The sequence below is a fragment of the Notolepis coatsorum genome, assembly GCF_963971535.1.
Source record: "Notolepis coatsorum genome assembly, chromosome: 2".
Taxonomy (NCBI): Eukaryota; Metazoa; Chordata; class Actinopteri; order Aulopiformes; family Paralepididae; genus Notolepis; species Notolepis coatsorum.
The window spans coordinates 165,203,580-165,219,854 of NC_140166.1; the positions used below are offsets into that span (position 1 = coordinate 165,203,580).

General features: G+C 42.3%; 1 protein-coding gene across 1 annotated transcript in view; it reads right to left on the minus strand.

Annotated features, from left to right (window-relative positions):
- tut4 (terminal uridylyl transferase 4) overlaps nt 1-16,275 on the minus strand; it is a 110,568-nt gene that overhangs the window by 65,008 nt on the left and 29,285 nt on the right. The window contains exons 11-15 of the mRNA XM_084308379.1: nt 15,982-16,164; nt 15,297-15,471; nt 10,050-10,319; nt 9,712-10,019; nt 9,134-9,284 (exon numbers count right to left, since the gene is read on the minus strand). Of these exons, the coding sequence (XP_084164505.1) occupies nt 9,134-9,284; nt 9,712-10,019; nt 10,050-10,319; nt 15,297-15,471; nt 15,982-16,164 (1,087 nt within the window). The remainder of the gene's footprint in view (nt 1-9,133; nt 9,285-9,711; nt 10,020-10,049; nt 10,320-15,296; nt 15,472-15,981; nt 16,165-16,275) is intronic.

Here is a 16,275-nt window from a genome sequence, read left to right on the forward strand (position 1 = left end):
TTATATTATTGCTATACTTTATATTATTGCTATCTGTCCATTGTCATTGTCAATTGACACTATAACCGTCCCTTCAATATGCCTTAAATTAGTGATGCACGAAATATCGGCCGATATGGCCGTTTTTTTACACAACGGTATCGGTCCGATATCAAGATAGGGCTGATATAAAAAGTAAAAAAGCTTATTACATTTTTTTTAACATGTTTTGGCCTTAAATAGTTTAAAAATATCAGTCATTTCTGAAAATAAGTTACAAAAGTAAAAAAAAAAAAAAAATGCGTTTTGGAAAATAGCTCTTTATTTGATCATCATAAAAAGTGTTTTCTATACAGAGATATCAACATCGGTAAATATCGGTATCGGCCAAAACAGCAATATTAATATCGGTTATCGGTATCGGCCACAATTTTCACATCGGTGCATCACTACCTTAAATAAATAATTTTTTCATCAATACGTTCCCATTTTATAGCGTCGTGAATATGAACCGCAATGTTCTGGGGTATTTCCTGGAAGGCGAGATACAGGGCGCTAAGCTAATAACGTTCAATCGAATGGCGTTTCGGCTATACACAAGCTAGAGCTAAAACTCAAAATGCATATTATCAGTATCATGGTCCATCATGAATGCATGAAGGGGGGGGGGGGGGGGGGGGGGGGGGGGCGCGGGACGTCGTTTCTGATTATTGATTACCAATAACGGCATTAGCCTCATTCGCTGATCGGCTGGTTGGCTATCAAAGCAAGGCCTGATCAGCATGAAATTTACGTGAAAAAGCTCTTAACGTGGGCCGGTTGGATCCCAAAAAGGATTTCCCAGTTATCGATCGCCATCTGGTAGATCGATATTGTCCTTCCAGGCTACATGCTACAGGCATAGCTTCAGGCTAACAGGAAAATTCACTGCAGGATGAAAAAAAAAACGTCCGTTCTGCCACAGGGAACACTGCATTATCGAGACAGCGCCCCTATGAGGGTCTGGCCGGTAATGCACTTTTCCGAATCCCAAGAGTAGGGTAAATCTGGAGTGCCGCTCGGTGACATTGAGTAGGATATTACAATGGAATAGAAGCCAAAACAACCTTAACACGTATATATACACGTGGTTGGCCCTCAAGCGATGGATCCGAAACACGAATATATACGTGGTTGGCCACGAATGTGTTAAACGGCCAACCACGTATATATATGTGTTACCACTCGGTTTTGCTTTTATTCCATTTTAATATCCTACTCAATGTCACGGAGCTGTATGTTGGCTGGAAACGGCATATCGGGACTCCGAAAGTGCAGTACCGGCCAGATCCTGGTATTGGCGCTGTCTCGATAATGCAGTTTCCCTTGTTGCAGACGGGGTGTCACCTTTTTACTGCCGTTATTGGTAATCAATCATCAGAAACGACTTCCCCCGCCCCCCCCTTCATGCATTCATGGTGGACCACGATACCGATCATATGCATTTTGATTTTTAACTCTAGCTCGTGTAGGGCCGAAACGCCAATCGATTTAACGTTATTATCTTAGCGCCCTATAACTAGCTTTGCAGGAATTATACCAGACCATTCCGATATAACATTCATATTCACGACCAGTGATGCCAGTAACTAGTTACTAAATAACTAGTTACTCTAATCTGATAACTTTTTCAGTAAATAGTAATCTAATTTACTTACTTTTTACAAGCCAGTAATCTGATTACAGTTACTTTTGCAAGTGGCTGTGCATTACTATTTAGTTACTATCTCATAATGCTGATGATAAGAGAGCCAGCGGTACAGTCAGCTAGACCGGAGATGGGACGTGCGCTCGCACACGCACAGCCACACACGCACACATGTTTACGTTTATAGCTGATTTTAGAATGGCTTCAGCATGAAGTTAAATCAACTATCCAGTTAGTTTTATAGTGTAATTTGGCTACTTGAGAGAGAGTGATAGTGAGAGAGAGAGATTCATGTTACGCGCGACTTGCGGAGTACGCACTGAGTCCGTTGTCTCAGAATGGATTTGGTAGAGAGAGAGAGAAAATAACTGTTGTCATTCTTATGTTGTGGCAGCAGCAGGGAAGGCGACGACGACTTCGTAACCTAGTTACTTTCAAAGTAACTAAGTTATTTTGATAATCAAGTAATCAGTAAAGTAACTAGATTACTTTTTAAAGGAGTAATCAGTAATCAGATTATTTTTACAAGTAATCTGTGGCATCACTGTTCACGACGCTATAAAATGGGAACGTATTGATGAAAAAATTATTTCTTTATGGCATATTGAAGGGAAGGTTTATACTGTCAATTGACAATGACAATGGGCACATAGCAATAATATAAAATATATATTTAGCTCTACAAACAACCTCACGCACAGTGAAACCTTGTAATGAAAAGCTGGCCTCATAGAGTGGGATTAGACGGGCCCCAATGGCCCTGAATGTGTTAACCGTTTCCCGGCCAACCACGGATAAATCCGTGTTTCGAATCCAACTGTTGAGGACCAACCGGCAAGGTTGTTTTGACTTTTATTCCATTGTAATAACCTACTCGATGTCACCGAGCAGCACTGCAGAAGTACCCTACTCTTTGAATTCGAAAAAGTGCATTACCGGCCAGATGCTCTTATGGGCGCTATCTCAATAATGCAGTGTTCCCTGTGGCAGAAGTTGTCTTGTTTTTTCTGGACCTCCAATGTAGTTTTCTGCTAACCTAAAGCGATGCCTATAGCTTGGAATACGTTTTGGGACGCGGATTTCAGTGTGCAGTAAAGGAATATATCATCAGCCAATGGACATATCGATCTACCAGATGGCGATCGATAACTGGGAAATCCTTTGGGGGATCCAACCGGCCCACGGTAAGATCTTTTTCACATAATTACATGCTGATCAGACCTTGTTATGATAGCCATCCACCCGATCAGCGTATGTGGCTACTGAGGCTAACGCGGTTATTGGTAATCAATAATCAGAAACAACGTCCCCCGCTCCTCCCCTTTCATGCATTCATGGTGGACCATCATACCGATCATATGCAGTTAAGAGTTTTAACTGTAGCTTCTGTATATCCGAAATGCCATTGGATTTAACGTTAGTAGCTTAGCGGCCTGTATCTCGCCTTCCAGGAAATATCCCAGCCGAAATCCCTTATAACACTTATATTCAAGATGCTATAAAATGAGAACGTATTGATGCCGTCTAGAGTGATTTTAGACGGATCCAAATGGCCATGAATGTGTTAACACTATGGTCGCCAAAAACGCCTTACCACGTCATTCCCCGCCATGCTCATTCTGCCAAAGACGCCGTACCACGTCTTTGATATCAATATTTCAAAAATCGGTGATCGCAATCATATTTCTCCCCCGGAGACTTGAGATCTACTGTTGATCCCCTCTCAACTCTCCAACGGTTCAAGAGCGCCATCTGGTGGCCGATCGGCGGATCGCTCAAACCGGAAACAGGAAACGGAAGCTGGTGCTCATTCCAATTCAGTCCGATCACTCGCTAATAGTCCCAGGACTCGAGCTAGACACAATGGATAGCAATCCGTTACCAATAACTCGATAAACAACATGATTTGGACGTATATACTATTATACAACCTGGAGATGGATCGCATATTTCTACATCCCATAATAGGAATATTTCTGCTCCACGCTCATCGCCCAACGGCCCGAGGAAGCTACGGTTAGTTTCAGCGTTATTTTTTAACGTGTTCGATACAAACTGCTCCAATGATCATATCACCCACACTAGATAAATCATCGAACGTTGGCCACGGAATTATAAACGACCCCCCCCCCCATCCGGTCAACATCAGATGATAAGTAGTAACTTCTAGAAGCACGTCCATTTGAAATTTTTTATCTTGCGGCGATTGCTATCAAACTGTATTTGATCATCAATATAATGCATTTAGGGCTATAAATCACGTTCTGGAGAAAGCTGCAGAAAACGATAAAAACATACTTATACTTTAGACCGTATTTTAGTATGAATATGTGAATGAAAAAGTAGAACGTTGCTACACCCCGAACAATAGATACTTGATGTTGAATGGGCCATAGTAATGTCAATTTAGCAATACAATTTAAAAAGTTATAGCCCTGCAAAGAAGGGGAACTTCTCCATAGACAAAAAGAGCTGGCGTGGGATGGTTTATTAAGAATATAAGCCTGGCGACCAAAGTGTTAAGGAACGTGGACAGTGGAGCGCCTCTGCAAAATTTTAAACTGTTTAACGCACACCTACAAGTTGATTATTCCGCTATACCATGGTCATTTTGCCAACAATATATAATAAAAGCATTCACAACTTTTGTGTTTTGTGTTTTCCTTCCCGGTCATTAGTTTATCAAGTTGATAAAGTCAGCTGTGTTGCCAAAGCTTTGACAGCTGTTCTCTAACAATGGATGAAAAAAAATTCCACTATGCTTCTTTGACTTGTGCCTTCAATCAACAAATCTCATCTTGCACCATATGTATTTCAAAATGTTGGCCAATATTCAAATCCTGTATTCATCCTCTCAAATCAGGCCCTAATGGTGAACGGTTTGCATTTATGTTGAATGAAGTAAGAATCCACTGCAGTAAAAATATCCTCACCTCGAGTGGTGGTAGTAAGGTTGACTGACATGAGAATGTCCTGCTTCAGATCCTCATTTTCGATATACTGCACATAAACGATGAGCACAGCCTCGTCTGCGACAGTTGTAGTTTCATCAAGTTGTATGGCAAATGGACCCTTTCTAAGCTTTTCTGACAGCTGCTGCTCGCAATCACTTGACATCTTATCAATTCTGTCTTTCACTACATTGTTCAAGAGTGGTACTGATTTTAGTTTATCCGCCACCTGTGGGCCGCACAGTTTCTAAACCATTTTGATGCAGGCTGGTTTGATGAGCTGCTCGCCAATATTGTGTGGTTTCTTTGCTTTTGCAATTAAAAGCGAACACTCAAAGGAGGCTTCGGTAGCCTTCTGTAAATCACTGCCACCCCTGCTCCACGCTACTCCAACATCAACGGGCTTGTTCGCCTTGAGAGACTGTTCTTTCCTCCGAAAAAAGTCCGGATCCTTCCCAACGGTTTCTGGGTGCTTAGACGCCTGATGTCTCTTCAGCTTGCTGGGCTTCAGGCTAGAGTTTGCCAACTTTTCTCCACAAATCACACACTCAGGTCGTTTGTCTGGTCCCTCAGTGAAGCCCATGGTGATGTAATTTTCGCGATTGCTGTAGGTCCTAACTTTTTTTGCAGATAAGCTGCCGTCATCTCCTTTTCGTTTGTCACACATTTTCGCCTCTGGCGGCTGACTGCAGACGAGCCGAGAAAGTTAACTAGCGTGCTAGGCTAGCTACGGAAAGTGATAGTCAACTGATTCGCGTTTTAGCGGCTACCCGGTAGCCTACTGTTAACGTTAAAAAATCATGTCTAGATGTTTATTTATTTATCTTAATTTGTTATTGTAGTAGAGAGACTATTCATGCTTCTGATGATAAAAATATGCTAATTAAATATTTATCTGAAAGAAGAAAAAAAAATAAAAAAAAAATACCTCAAATCATCTGTGGTCTGGCGGACCCCAGGTTGGGAATCACTGGTCCAGAGGACCGAGCGTTGTCAACAAACCGATGTACTTTCTAACAGCTATATATATACTTTATAGTATTGCTATCTGTCCATTCTCATTGTCACTTGAGTGCATAAACCGTGCCTTCATAATGGCTTAAAGTAAATAAAAATCCATCGGTTGGTTGTCATTTTATAGCGCCGTGAATATAAGGTTTATCGCAGTTTTCGCCTCGTCTTTTTTCTGGGGAGCTAGATAATAGGCTAAAGGCTAGTCACGTTATATCAAACGCCATTTCTGCTGTATATATACCAGGGCTGTACGTTAACTTTTTTTGCACATAGCACTGGTGCTACAGAGGTTGATCGTTTTGTAGCACAGGCCAAAATCTTGTAGCACAAGTATAAAATGTGTTATATTTGTAACAGTCACAAATGTGCCTATTGTATTTGTGTTATTTAGTTGCAGTGCCATGTTGTCATTTTATGCTGACAAGTTGACATCACACAGCCAGACACGTTACGTGTAAGGAATTATGGGATTTGGTGTTGGGTGTATGGACTCTACTAGGGGTGGGAATCACCAGTTTTATCACGATACGATACGATATAGATTCTTTGGACAACAATACGATATTTGCTGATATATGCCACGATATGATACAATGCAGGTGCCTGCAATCGATATGAGACGATATCATAACATAAGCCCATTTAACTCTTTCAGTGCCACTCACGAGATTTCTCTGGTTTTTTTTATAGGTGGTTGCGTGCCACTCACGAGATTTCTCGGAATTATATATATTTTTTTTTTTGCGATCTGAAAAATTATTGCATCACCCGAGCCTACCCGACTATAGCCGAGCTGCGCCGGTGATCACTGTGGAAAAAAGCGCCCCCTGTCGTCTCCCAGATGACATAAGTGATTTTGGAATGGACTCAATGAAAAAAATCCGGTACTCCACATTTGCCAGTTCACTGATCCAGCCGGGGTTACCACAGTTCATTCTGGAGCCTCAGATCCCCGCGGATAATGGAGATCTACTGTGTCGCGTTGGATCCATACACGTATCGATTTTTTTGAATGGTGATCAGGAATTGGAATATACCAGTTGGATACCATCTGATGTCAGGTAAGGACTCTATGTTATCAGTGGTAGGATAATCGGAGTACGTTTGATGAAGTTATAAGCTGTTTTGTGAAATGTCTTCTTTCGGTTTCACTGTAAAAGTCCAAGAGGAAATCAACGGAGCGATTATCAGTGCGCGGCCGTAATGTGCTTGCGTGCACGTATAATATTGATCATCTAGCGTTTATTTGAAAACGATTCATAAAAAGGCCGACGAATATCAACGTTGTGGAATATTCCACTAAAAGACGATTTTCATAGAATGCTCCAGAATGAGCTGTTTTTTATATCAAAACGGGGGCTTTTCTAACTGCTCTGAAACGGAAACGACGCGATAAAAAAACAATCTGTCTTCACAGCACTGACTGGAAAATAGTCTTTGATAATGCGATGGGCAGATTAGACACATAGCCAAAATTTAAAACATAGATTAGGCGATATTAACGTTAACATTGGCGCCGATGGTGGCATTCAAGCGGTAAAACGGAAAACCAGGCGTGGCACTGAAAGAGTTAACACAATCAGTAACATTAGATCAACTCAAAAAAGGCAACGGAAATATCATTTGACATTTTTATTTTTGACCTCATCCAGACTTTTAAAGGAAAAACAATCTATTGTTTTTAATACACATAGACCTCCTGTTCACTGTAAAGTGCCACGTTTTGATATATTGAGCTTTAAACTTTAAGTTAAATGTTTTGGAACTCACAACACGCAACCGTTTTATGTTGCATGATCATGAATACATTTATTTTGTATTGTATTTTTTATGTTTAAATATCAACATTATCTGTCCACCCTCAGTACATTTACTATCAATATAATATACTCGTCTGACTTCATGTGATCTTTCCAAACGCACACACACACACACACACACACACACAGAGAAGGGAGAATGTCTGCCCCCTCCTCCTCACTCTGCCCGTCTGCTGTTCTCTCTATATGGCTCTGAACAGCTTGTTGTTAGCTCATGCTAATGTAACGTTCATTTCGGACTTTATGACGCGAGGATTGCAAAGCATGTTATATGCATTTGACCCGTTGCCGAATAAAACAGCAGGGATTTGTTTTGGGTCGCGACAACACTATCCACTAGCTCTGTTTCAATGTCCGCGTTCCAAACGCTGCTGAGACGAGCTGCTGCTGCTGAGACAGACGAGTCCTGCGGTGTTGTGATCTGAGCCGAGCGGATATGACGTCACTGCTCGCAACTCGCGGGGATATTGTTCGCTAGGGATTATGGGATTTGGTGTTTGATATATGGAGTCTTACGCAGAAGGGACATTGTATTTAATCGCACAAGACTACAAGTACCAAGTGGATAGCGGGCCATCGCACCAGTGCTATTGAAGTCAATCCTTTCATTGCACAGACTGACGTCAGTGTCGCACGTGCGACATATATATCGCACTGTACACCCCTGATATATACGAATGAAATAGAAACAAACTGCGTAGCATCCGGACTATTACAGAGCATCTATGGATGAAATGGGGGCGGCGGGGGACGCCGATTACTATTATTGATTAGCAATACCGTGTGCGTTCAAGTAACCATTTTCACTGATCGATCACGTTGCATTTTAAAACAATGTCCAATCCAGCTGTAATTTGGGGGAATAGTATCCTACCGTCAGCCCATGTGATCGCCGGCAGCATTTCGTCATTAGTCATCGGAATCTGGTAGATCGATATGTCCATTGGCTGATCATAAATCCCATTATTCCAGGCTGAAATCTGCGTTCGGTAACGTGATCAAAGATGGAGTATGTTCGGCTGGGATCGAGGCTCATATGAAACGCCCACAGACAGTAATTTTATTTTTATTTTTTTTTTTATATAAATCGCCCTCAATGATACTGCAGTGGAGCGATGGCGCCCCTAAGCGGATCTGGCCGGTATTGCATGTTTCGAAAATCAAATATGCGGGTAGGTCCTGCAAGTCGATCGGGGACGTTAATAGCGTTATTAATATGGAATAAAACAATAACAACTCGCCGGTCCACAACGCATGGCACCGTAACACGTATAACTCGTGGCTAGTCCTTAAAGTGTTAAGGAACCTACTGGATGTCATCTATATGGAAATCTCTACTGAAAGTGTAATTAGGATGGGACAGGCCAGCATTGAGCTGTGGACGATAAAGTAAAGGCCACTATCTAGCAGCAGAGCTGGGTTGAGGTGTTGGTCCTGGGGGGTCCTGGGGTGGGGGGGGGGAAATGTCTTTTGTGGTGTCTGTAATAGTACAAGTTGGTTTTTATGTTCTGTATTTATTATTGCTAATGTCGTTATTGTTGCTTTTATTATTGTTGTGGTACCGTGTGGTATTTTTATTATTATTATTACTGTATTGTGTTGCCTTGTTATATGTTTAAAATGGAAATATACAAAATATTTGATAATAATCGCACTCCCCGACTGTCCCGACGAGGACTTACGGTAGCAGAGTCTGCAGAGCCCATCCAGGATGTCCCTGAAGCGCTCGGTCATGGGGGGCAGCACCTTGAGCTCGATCTTCTTGAAGTCCTCGGGGCACTCGTCCTTCAGGTGACCGTCTCTCTTGCAGATGCTGCACACGACGGTCGGAGGCTGCGGAGGAGGAGAAATAAAAAAAACACCAAATTATTCAACTTTTTTTTTCTTCTTTTTTTGGAAATTAATCCCAACCCGAGCAAAATGGCCAGTGTGTGAATATGGCCAATATACAAACACACAGCCAGTGATTTTTCTAACAGGTTATAAAACGGCAAGGTAATCGTGAAAGTCAGCTCTGGAAAGATATGGTCGCGGGCAATGATAGGAATTAACTTTACCACAATTCAGAGTAGAAATAATTCTAGAATAATTTAAATATTCAGATTGGCTGTTCTCCCATGTTCTCAAATTGAGATATTTGGCTCTTCGGTGCATTCAGTTATGTAGATTAACATGCACTGTTCCGGTCACATTTACTAATATCCCAACAACAAAAATCCCATCATAATAATAATAATTATGTTTAATCAATTTCAATCACCTTCCCACCAGTGAAAATCATCCTGTCAAATATATAGCGCTGATCCTCTGGTCTACCATGTGCCTCCTTTCCAGAAACGCAGCTCTCCTCTTCTACCACCTCCTCCTTCTCCTCTTCCTCGTCTTCATCACTGTCCAGCAGATCACTCAGGGAGAGGGACACCCTTGTGGGCCTTTCCGTGGGACTGTCCCCCTCGCTGAGAGCCATGTCCGAAAGATTGGCGTCCAACGTCTTCTCTTCCCTCTTCTGGGACAGATCCGAGCCATCGTCTTCATCACTCCCGTCCTGTTCGTCGTCGTCGTCGTCCTCCTCCTCCTCCTCCTCCTCCTCCTCTTCCTCCTCCTCCTTCGTCTCGTGCAGACCTGTTCCACGGCTCTGACTTTTCCCGACCAACACTCCTCCTCCCTTACCAGACCCGTCTTCCTTCTTCTCTGCCTGTTCTTCCAGCCACTTCTTACTGTGCTTCCTGCGTCTCCGGCGCTGCCCGCTGGCCCTGCTCAGGGGGCAGGCGAAGTACTTATACGCGGTGCGGAAGCGCTCCTGGATGTACTCGAACACCATCTGACTGTTGAGGCTCCTCGCGACGTTCCTTTTCAGGGCAAACGGATCTAGAAGGGAAAAAAAGGACATTATGAAATAAACGTGAAAAAGGGGAATGTAATCCTACTCTAGTGGGAGCTAGGGATGTGCATGACTGACCAAAATGTCTACTGTTAACACATTGACCGCCGGAGGTCACTGTGGGCGTATGGCCGTTTGTGCCAGCGCTTTGTTCAATGAAGAGAATGCCGTGTTTTGCGAGTGCTAAAACTATATTAAATATTATAGCTATGGATCTAATAACGTTGTCGATTGTCAGTGAGTTTCTTCTGGTCAACTGTAACATGCAAAAAACTATTATTTTTTCATCCGTACATTTCAGTTTTATACCGTGGTGAATATGAGTATAGTTTGAGTGATTCTGAGTAATCCCAGGAAAAGACGCGAAAACAGCCCTTTAGTTAAATCCACTTATCACATTGCCATTTTTCGCCCGATTATCGAATCTTCCTGAAATCAACAATAAATTATCGTTATGATGTCTCCTCATGCACGCATGAAAGGGGGCTTAGAGCGGGCGCAATAGCGAATAAAAGAAATAACGCTCATAACGAGTTAACTCGTTGTTGGCGCTCAACGATTGGCGGGCTAACATGAGTTAACTCGTTGGCGCAGAAAGGGTTAAGACCGAATATACCAAAATTCGAACCCCCCACGAAATTGTTATTTTCTGTTTTCAGTTTAAATTCAGTTAAAATGTTCAGTTTCAGTTCAATTGAGTTATTCTTTTTAATATAATGAATCATTCAAATCAAAGGGTACATAAATAGGCACTTCAGATAATCCTTCAGAACGTTGATCGGCTCAGCTGACCCGACAATAAATCAAAATGACACCATTCACCATCATAGCCTATAATAACAGCATTGCATTGGCCTATCAACCGGTTTTAATAAACAAACAAACAGTAGCATGTGCATCTTAGATCAATTAGGCTATGACAATTAGGCTGCCTCTAAATATAAAAATGTATTAAATAAGAATGGTTTGCTTCACTTAAAAATAGTAATAACAATAAAAAAAGAAATTCAATGTATATGTTTTGACTCTGACTAGGGGTGTAACGGTACACAGAAGCCACGGTTCGGTACGTACCTCGGTATTGGGGTCACGGTTCAGTACAACAGACAAAAAATATTTATAATAATTATTATTAACCCTTTTCTCGCCAATGACGTGTTACGACGTCATTCTCCGCCATGCGTAATCTGCCAATGACGTCGTACAGCGTCTTTGAGATCAATATTTCAAATTTCTGTCATGGCAATCATATTTCACCCACGGAGACTTGACGGGTGCTGTAGATCTCCGCTCAACTCTCCAACGGTTCAAGACCGCCACCTGGTGGCCGATCGGCGAGTTGCCAAAACCGGAAATGAGCGGCCGGAAGTGGTGCTCACCCATATTTCGGCGTATATTAGTATTACAACCTGGAACTGGACCAACTAGATCGACATCCCATAATAACGATCTTTTTGCTCCAGTAGCATCCCCCATCGTTACGAGGAAGCTGCGGTGAGTTTCAGCGTGTTTGATAATTATTATCCATACAAACTGCTCTGATCTATATATCACCCATACTACATAAATTATTTAACATCGGCCACGGACTTATAACACCCCCCCCCCCCCCCCCCCCCCCCACTCCGGGCACCAGCAGATGATAAGTCATAACGTCAAGGACCACGTACAGTTGAATTTTTTTATCTGGCGTCAATCGGTATCAAACTACATTTGATGATCTAATATATGTATTTATGGCTATAACTCACGTTCTATGGAATGCTGCAGAAAACGATAAAAACATATTTATACTTTAGACCGTATGTTAGTATGAATGTGTGAATGAAAAAGTAGAACGTTGCTACATCCTAAACGATAGATACTTGATGTTGAATGGGCCATAGTAATGTCAATTTAGCAATACAATTTAAAAAGTTATAGCCCTATATGGGCGGCTACGTGGCGTAGTGGGCAAGGCGCTCGCCACGAATGCGGAGACGCTGGGCTCGCCTGTTCGAGCCCAGCGCTCCACATTGCTTTCAGTTTAGCTGGTCGTTCATACTAATACACATTGGCCGTATTAGGGGGTGGGAAACTGATGGGTGGGGATCGGGCGTTGTGGACAGCGACTCCTACAGGTCGGTTGGTGCGCCTGCGCAGTAGAATCAGGAAGTGTCGGGGGCAGCGTGAGCCTCCCACACGTTACTCCTCGCCACTGAGAGATCGAGCTGCGCAGGTGAAAAGATGCGACTGCCGTTACCTCAAGTACCGGAGGGGACTTGTGCTATGTATGACTTAGTCCACATTGCAGCCGGCTTGTGGGAGGCAAGAAACAGCGTTCGTGACATAGCCCTGCAAAGAAGGGGAACATCTCCATAGACTTACAATACTGGCAGAGAAGGGATTAAGATGAGAATAATCTCCGGCAGATAAAGGGTTAATATAATTTCTCTTTTTAATTTTAAATTGATATATTATATTTATGATAATTATTATTATTAAATAGAATAACTTTCTATAGGCTTGCCGTGGTGGTCAGTGATACTGGTGCCATTCTGTGTTCAGGCATCCACTTGCCTACTGCCCCTTTAAACTTATCCTTGCTAAGTTTCAGTTTCACTTCCAGAGAGAATTTAACATTTCACGACGAGACTGAATACTAGAGAACAGATGACATATTACAACAATGGCAGAGGATTATTTGGATTTAAACACAGTGGAGCTCAGATGATCTGTCCGGAAAAGTATGTTTCTTCTTTTTATTTGATTGTGCCTGCGAGTCCGGCGGGGGAGAATGTTGATGTGTTTGTTGGCGCGTGTGTGTGTTTCTTTCCATTGGTTTCATTTGGTTAACGTTATTGGGCGAACAAGAAAACGAAAGAAAACTGTAATGACCCTGCAGCTGTTCCAATGTAAATGTGCCTCTCCTCCGTGCACTTTCACCGCTCTGAAGTCTGACTCGGTGGGCCCGGCCACGCACGCTGTTCTCGCACGGACCTCGCGAGTGCCTGCATGTGGGTGTTTGCGCTGTGGGGCGTAATCGTCGCATGGGTGCGCGTACCGCACCGTGGCGGCCGTACCGTAAATTCACGGGACGAATACACGTACCGTTACACCCCTAACTCTGACATGAAAATCGAAAGAAAAAATACCAATGGTTAAACACTTCAGATGTTTAGGAGTTGAAGTATTCCCTACTATAAGCCAAACGGTGAAGTACAATTACATAAAATTCCAAGATAAGATCAAATACGACTTTGACAGGTGGTCCAAACTTAAAAACTCAGTACAGGCACGGGTATCAATAGTTAAGATGGATGTTTTACCTAGAATCAACTTCATTAGCTCAATGTTACCGTTACCCCCTCCTGATGGTTACTGGAAGAAATTACACTCCACCGCGTACAAATTTATTTGGAATAACAAACCTCCACGTATAAAAAGATCCACCGCACAGAGAAACAAAGCCGACTGAGGTATGGCATTTCCAGACTTTTAACACTATTTTAAAGCGTACTCTTTAAGACCACTGACAACCTGGTTTGATTCCCAAGCATCTGTATCCTGGAGAAACTTAGAAGAAAATATAGTAGCACCACATAGACTGCAGGACATAGTATACACCATATTATCAATTAAGCAATGCGAATTGAAATTTGGCCCCCTTATTACTCATGTGATCCGGATATGGCGTGAAACACAAAAAAAATATTCTAACCAACATAAATGGCATAGTCATACTCCCCTATTCAATAACAATGCACTCCTGATTGGAAAACGACCTATAAGATACCCTAAATGGGAAAAGCAGGGCATACACACATTAGGAGATGTTTTCAACAAACAGGGTTTTTGTAGCCATCAAGACATACATAAAAAAATTTATCTCACCAGTTCCACATATTATTTTTACGCACAGTTATTGGTTTGTTTGAAGGCTCATGGAGTCCCATTAAGGATACCAATTGAGCACCACAGATATCACAAATTCTTCTATGAAAGAGAGACATCGAGAGGTTTCATATCTGATTTTTATCATCACTTACTAACGTCCTCGTATGGAATCCTCCCCCTAGATTCAGTCTGGAGGAGGGATATACCAGACTTGGAAATAAATTTTGATTGGCAAGAAGTCTGGGCAAATGTTCGAATTGCGTCACGTAACCCGGACAATCAACAAATTAATCTTAATTATATTCATAGGACATACCTGACTCCTATAAGATTGAACAGAATGGGACTTAAACAAGACTCCAGATGTTCCTTATGTACAAATGGGGATGAGGGTACATTTATGCACATGTATCGGGATTGCCCACCAGTTAAGATATTCTGGAAAGAAGTGTCCCAGCAATTATCAAATTTCTTATTTCTGAACATACCTGTACACCCCTCTGTACTGCTGTTGAATGATATTTTTCAGTTTGCAGCCCCTATACAGCTAAAGAGACAAATTTTATCTGGTCTCACAACGGCTAAAAAGCTGATAGCATCACGATGGTTTCAACCGGAAAAAAATTGCCGGAAGGTATGGGTTCTTACCTATCTCTATGTGATTTATCTAGAAATATCTACAGCAAGAATTTTAGGTGTCAGTGAAACCAAAATTGCAATCTGGTTAGAAGTGGTGGAGAGAATAAAAGCTAGCATATGAATTGTAGTGCCTGGTTAGGAACGAATGATAATGGATGGATTATCCAAGTGGGGGTCCGGGGGGGGGTGAGTGAGCGAGAGCATATGTATGTAGGGTATTAGATAGCAAGTACTAGGTATATATCTCGTATAATACATTTATTTAAATGGTGATTTCATTGGATGTTTACTGTTAATGCTTGTGTGTCTAATTTGATGTTATGTTTAAAAAATAATAATAAAGAAATACCAAAAAAAAAAAAAAATCGAATGTAGAGACTGGCACGACTATTAGAAATGTCTAACTCATCCCTAGTGGGAGCAGAGCGCTAGTCCGAGAGGTGCTTTACCCTCGATGGCGAGCCTGCGGCGGGGCCAGTTCTTGGCCTCCCTGGAGAGGTGCTCCTTGAGCCGGATGCTGATGATGTGCTCCTGCAAGGCAAACTCCAGTGTGTAGAACCGCAGCAGCTCCAGCCATAGCTGCCCCAGTGACACGTCTTTGCAGAGGCCAAGGGTCAAGCGGGTCTGTACGGAAACATTTACATTTGGTCATTTAGCAGACGGTTTTATGCAAAGAGACTTACAAGTTGTGTACAACTCTGGCAGCTAAGGGTCAGTAAGATTGTTTGTTAAACCGTGTCGAACAGTGCTGCACTCTTGAGTGCATAGTAGTATAGACATATTAGCATAGTAATATAAGCACAGTATATTACTTAGTAGTATAGTACATAATAGTAAAAGATTAGTCTTTTTTTTTTTCAGATATTGTTTGAAGAAGTGTGTTTGTAGTCGATGGCAGAACATTTAGTGTGTTTCAACCATCCTGAATGTGGTGGGGAATTCATTCCATCACCGTGGAGCAAGGACAGAGAATAGCCTGCTTCTCTTTGATGACACAGCATCAAAGCTAACAGGAAGAATGTCGGGTGACACGGCTAATTTGGTCTCGTGAAACACAACAGAGATAAATGGAGGCCATAGTAAATTGTTAAAAGGCTAAAGATACCGGGGTTATGGGATCTAAAGGTCACTCACCAAGCCCTCTCCATACTGTTGTTTGCGTTCAGGTTTGTTCTGCTCCGGCTTGGGCCTGGCGTCCCCCCTGCCCTCCCCCCGTCCCTCTGTGCTGGGGGGTCTGTGTTCCCATCGGACAAAAATGTCCAGAGAAATTCCAGTCAAGTGATACTCATCCGCGTGTTTAAGATCAAAGCCTTCGATCTGAAAGAAGCAAGAACAAACAAACAAAAATAGGGTCACGTAGAACTGGGGGGGGGGGGGGGTCTAAGGACAAGCTATAGCTTGTGTGATGACCTAAGTTAAAGCTACAAT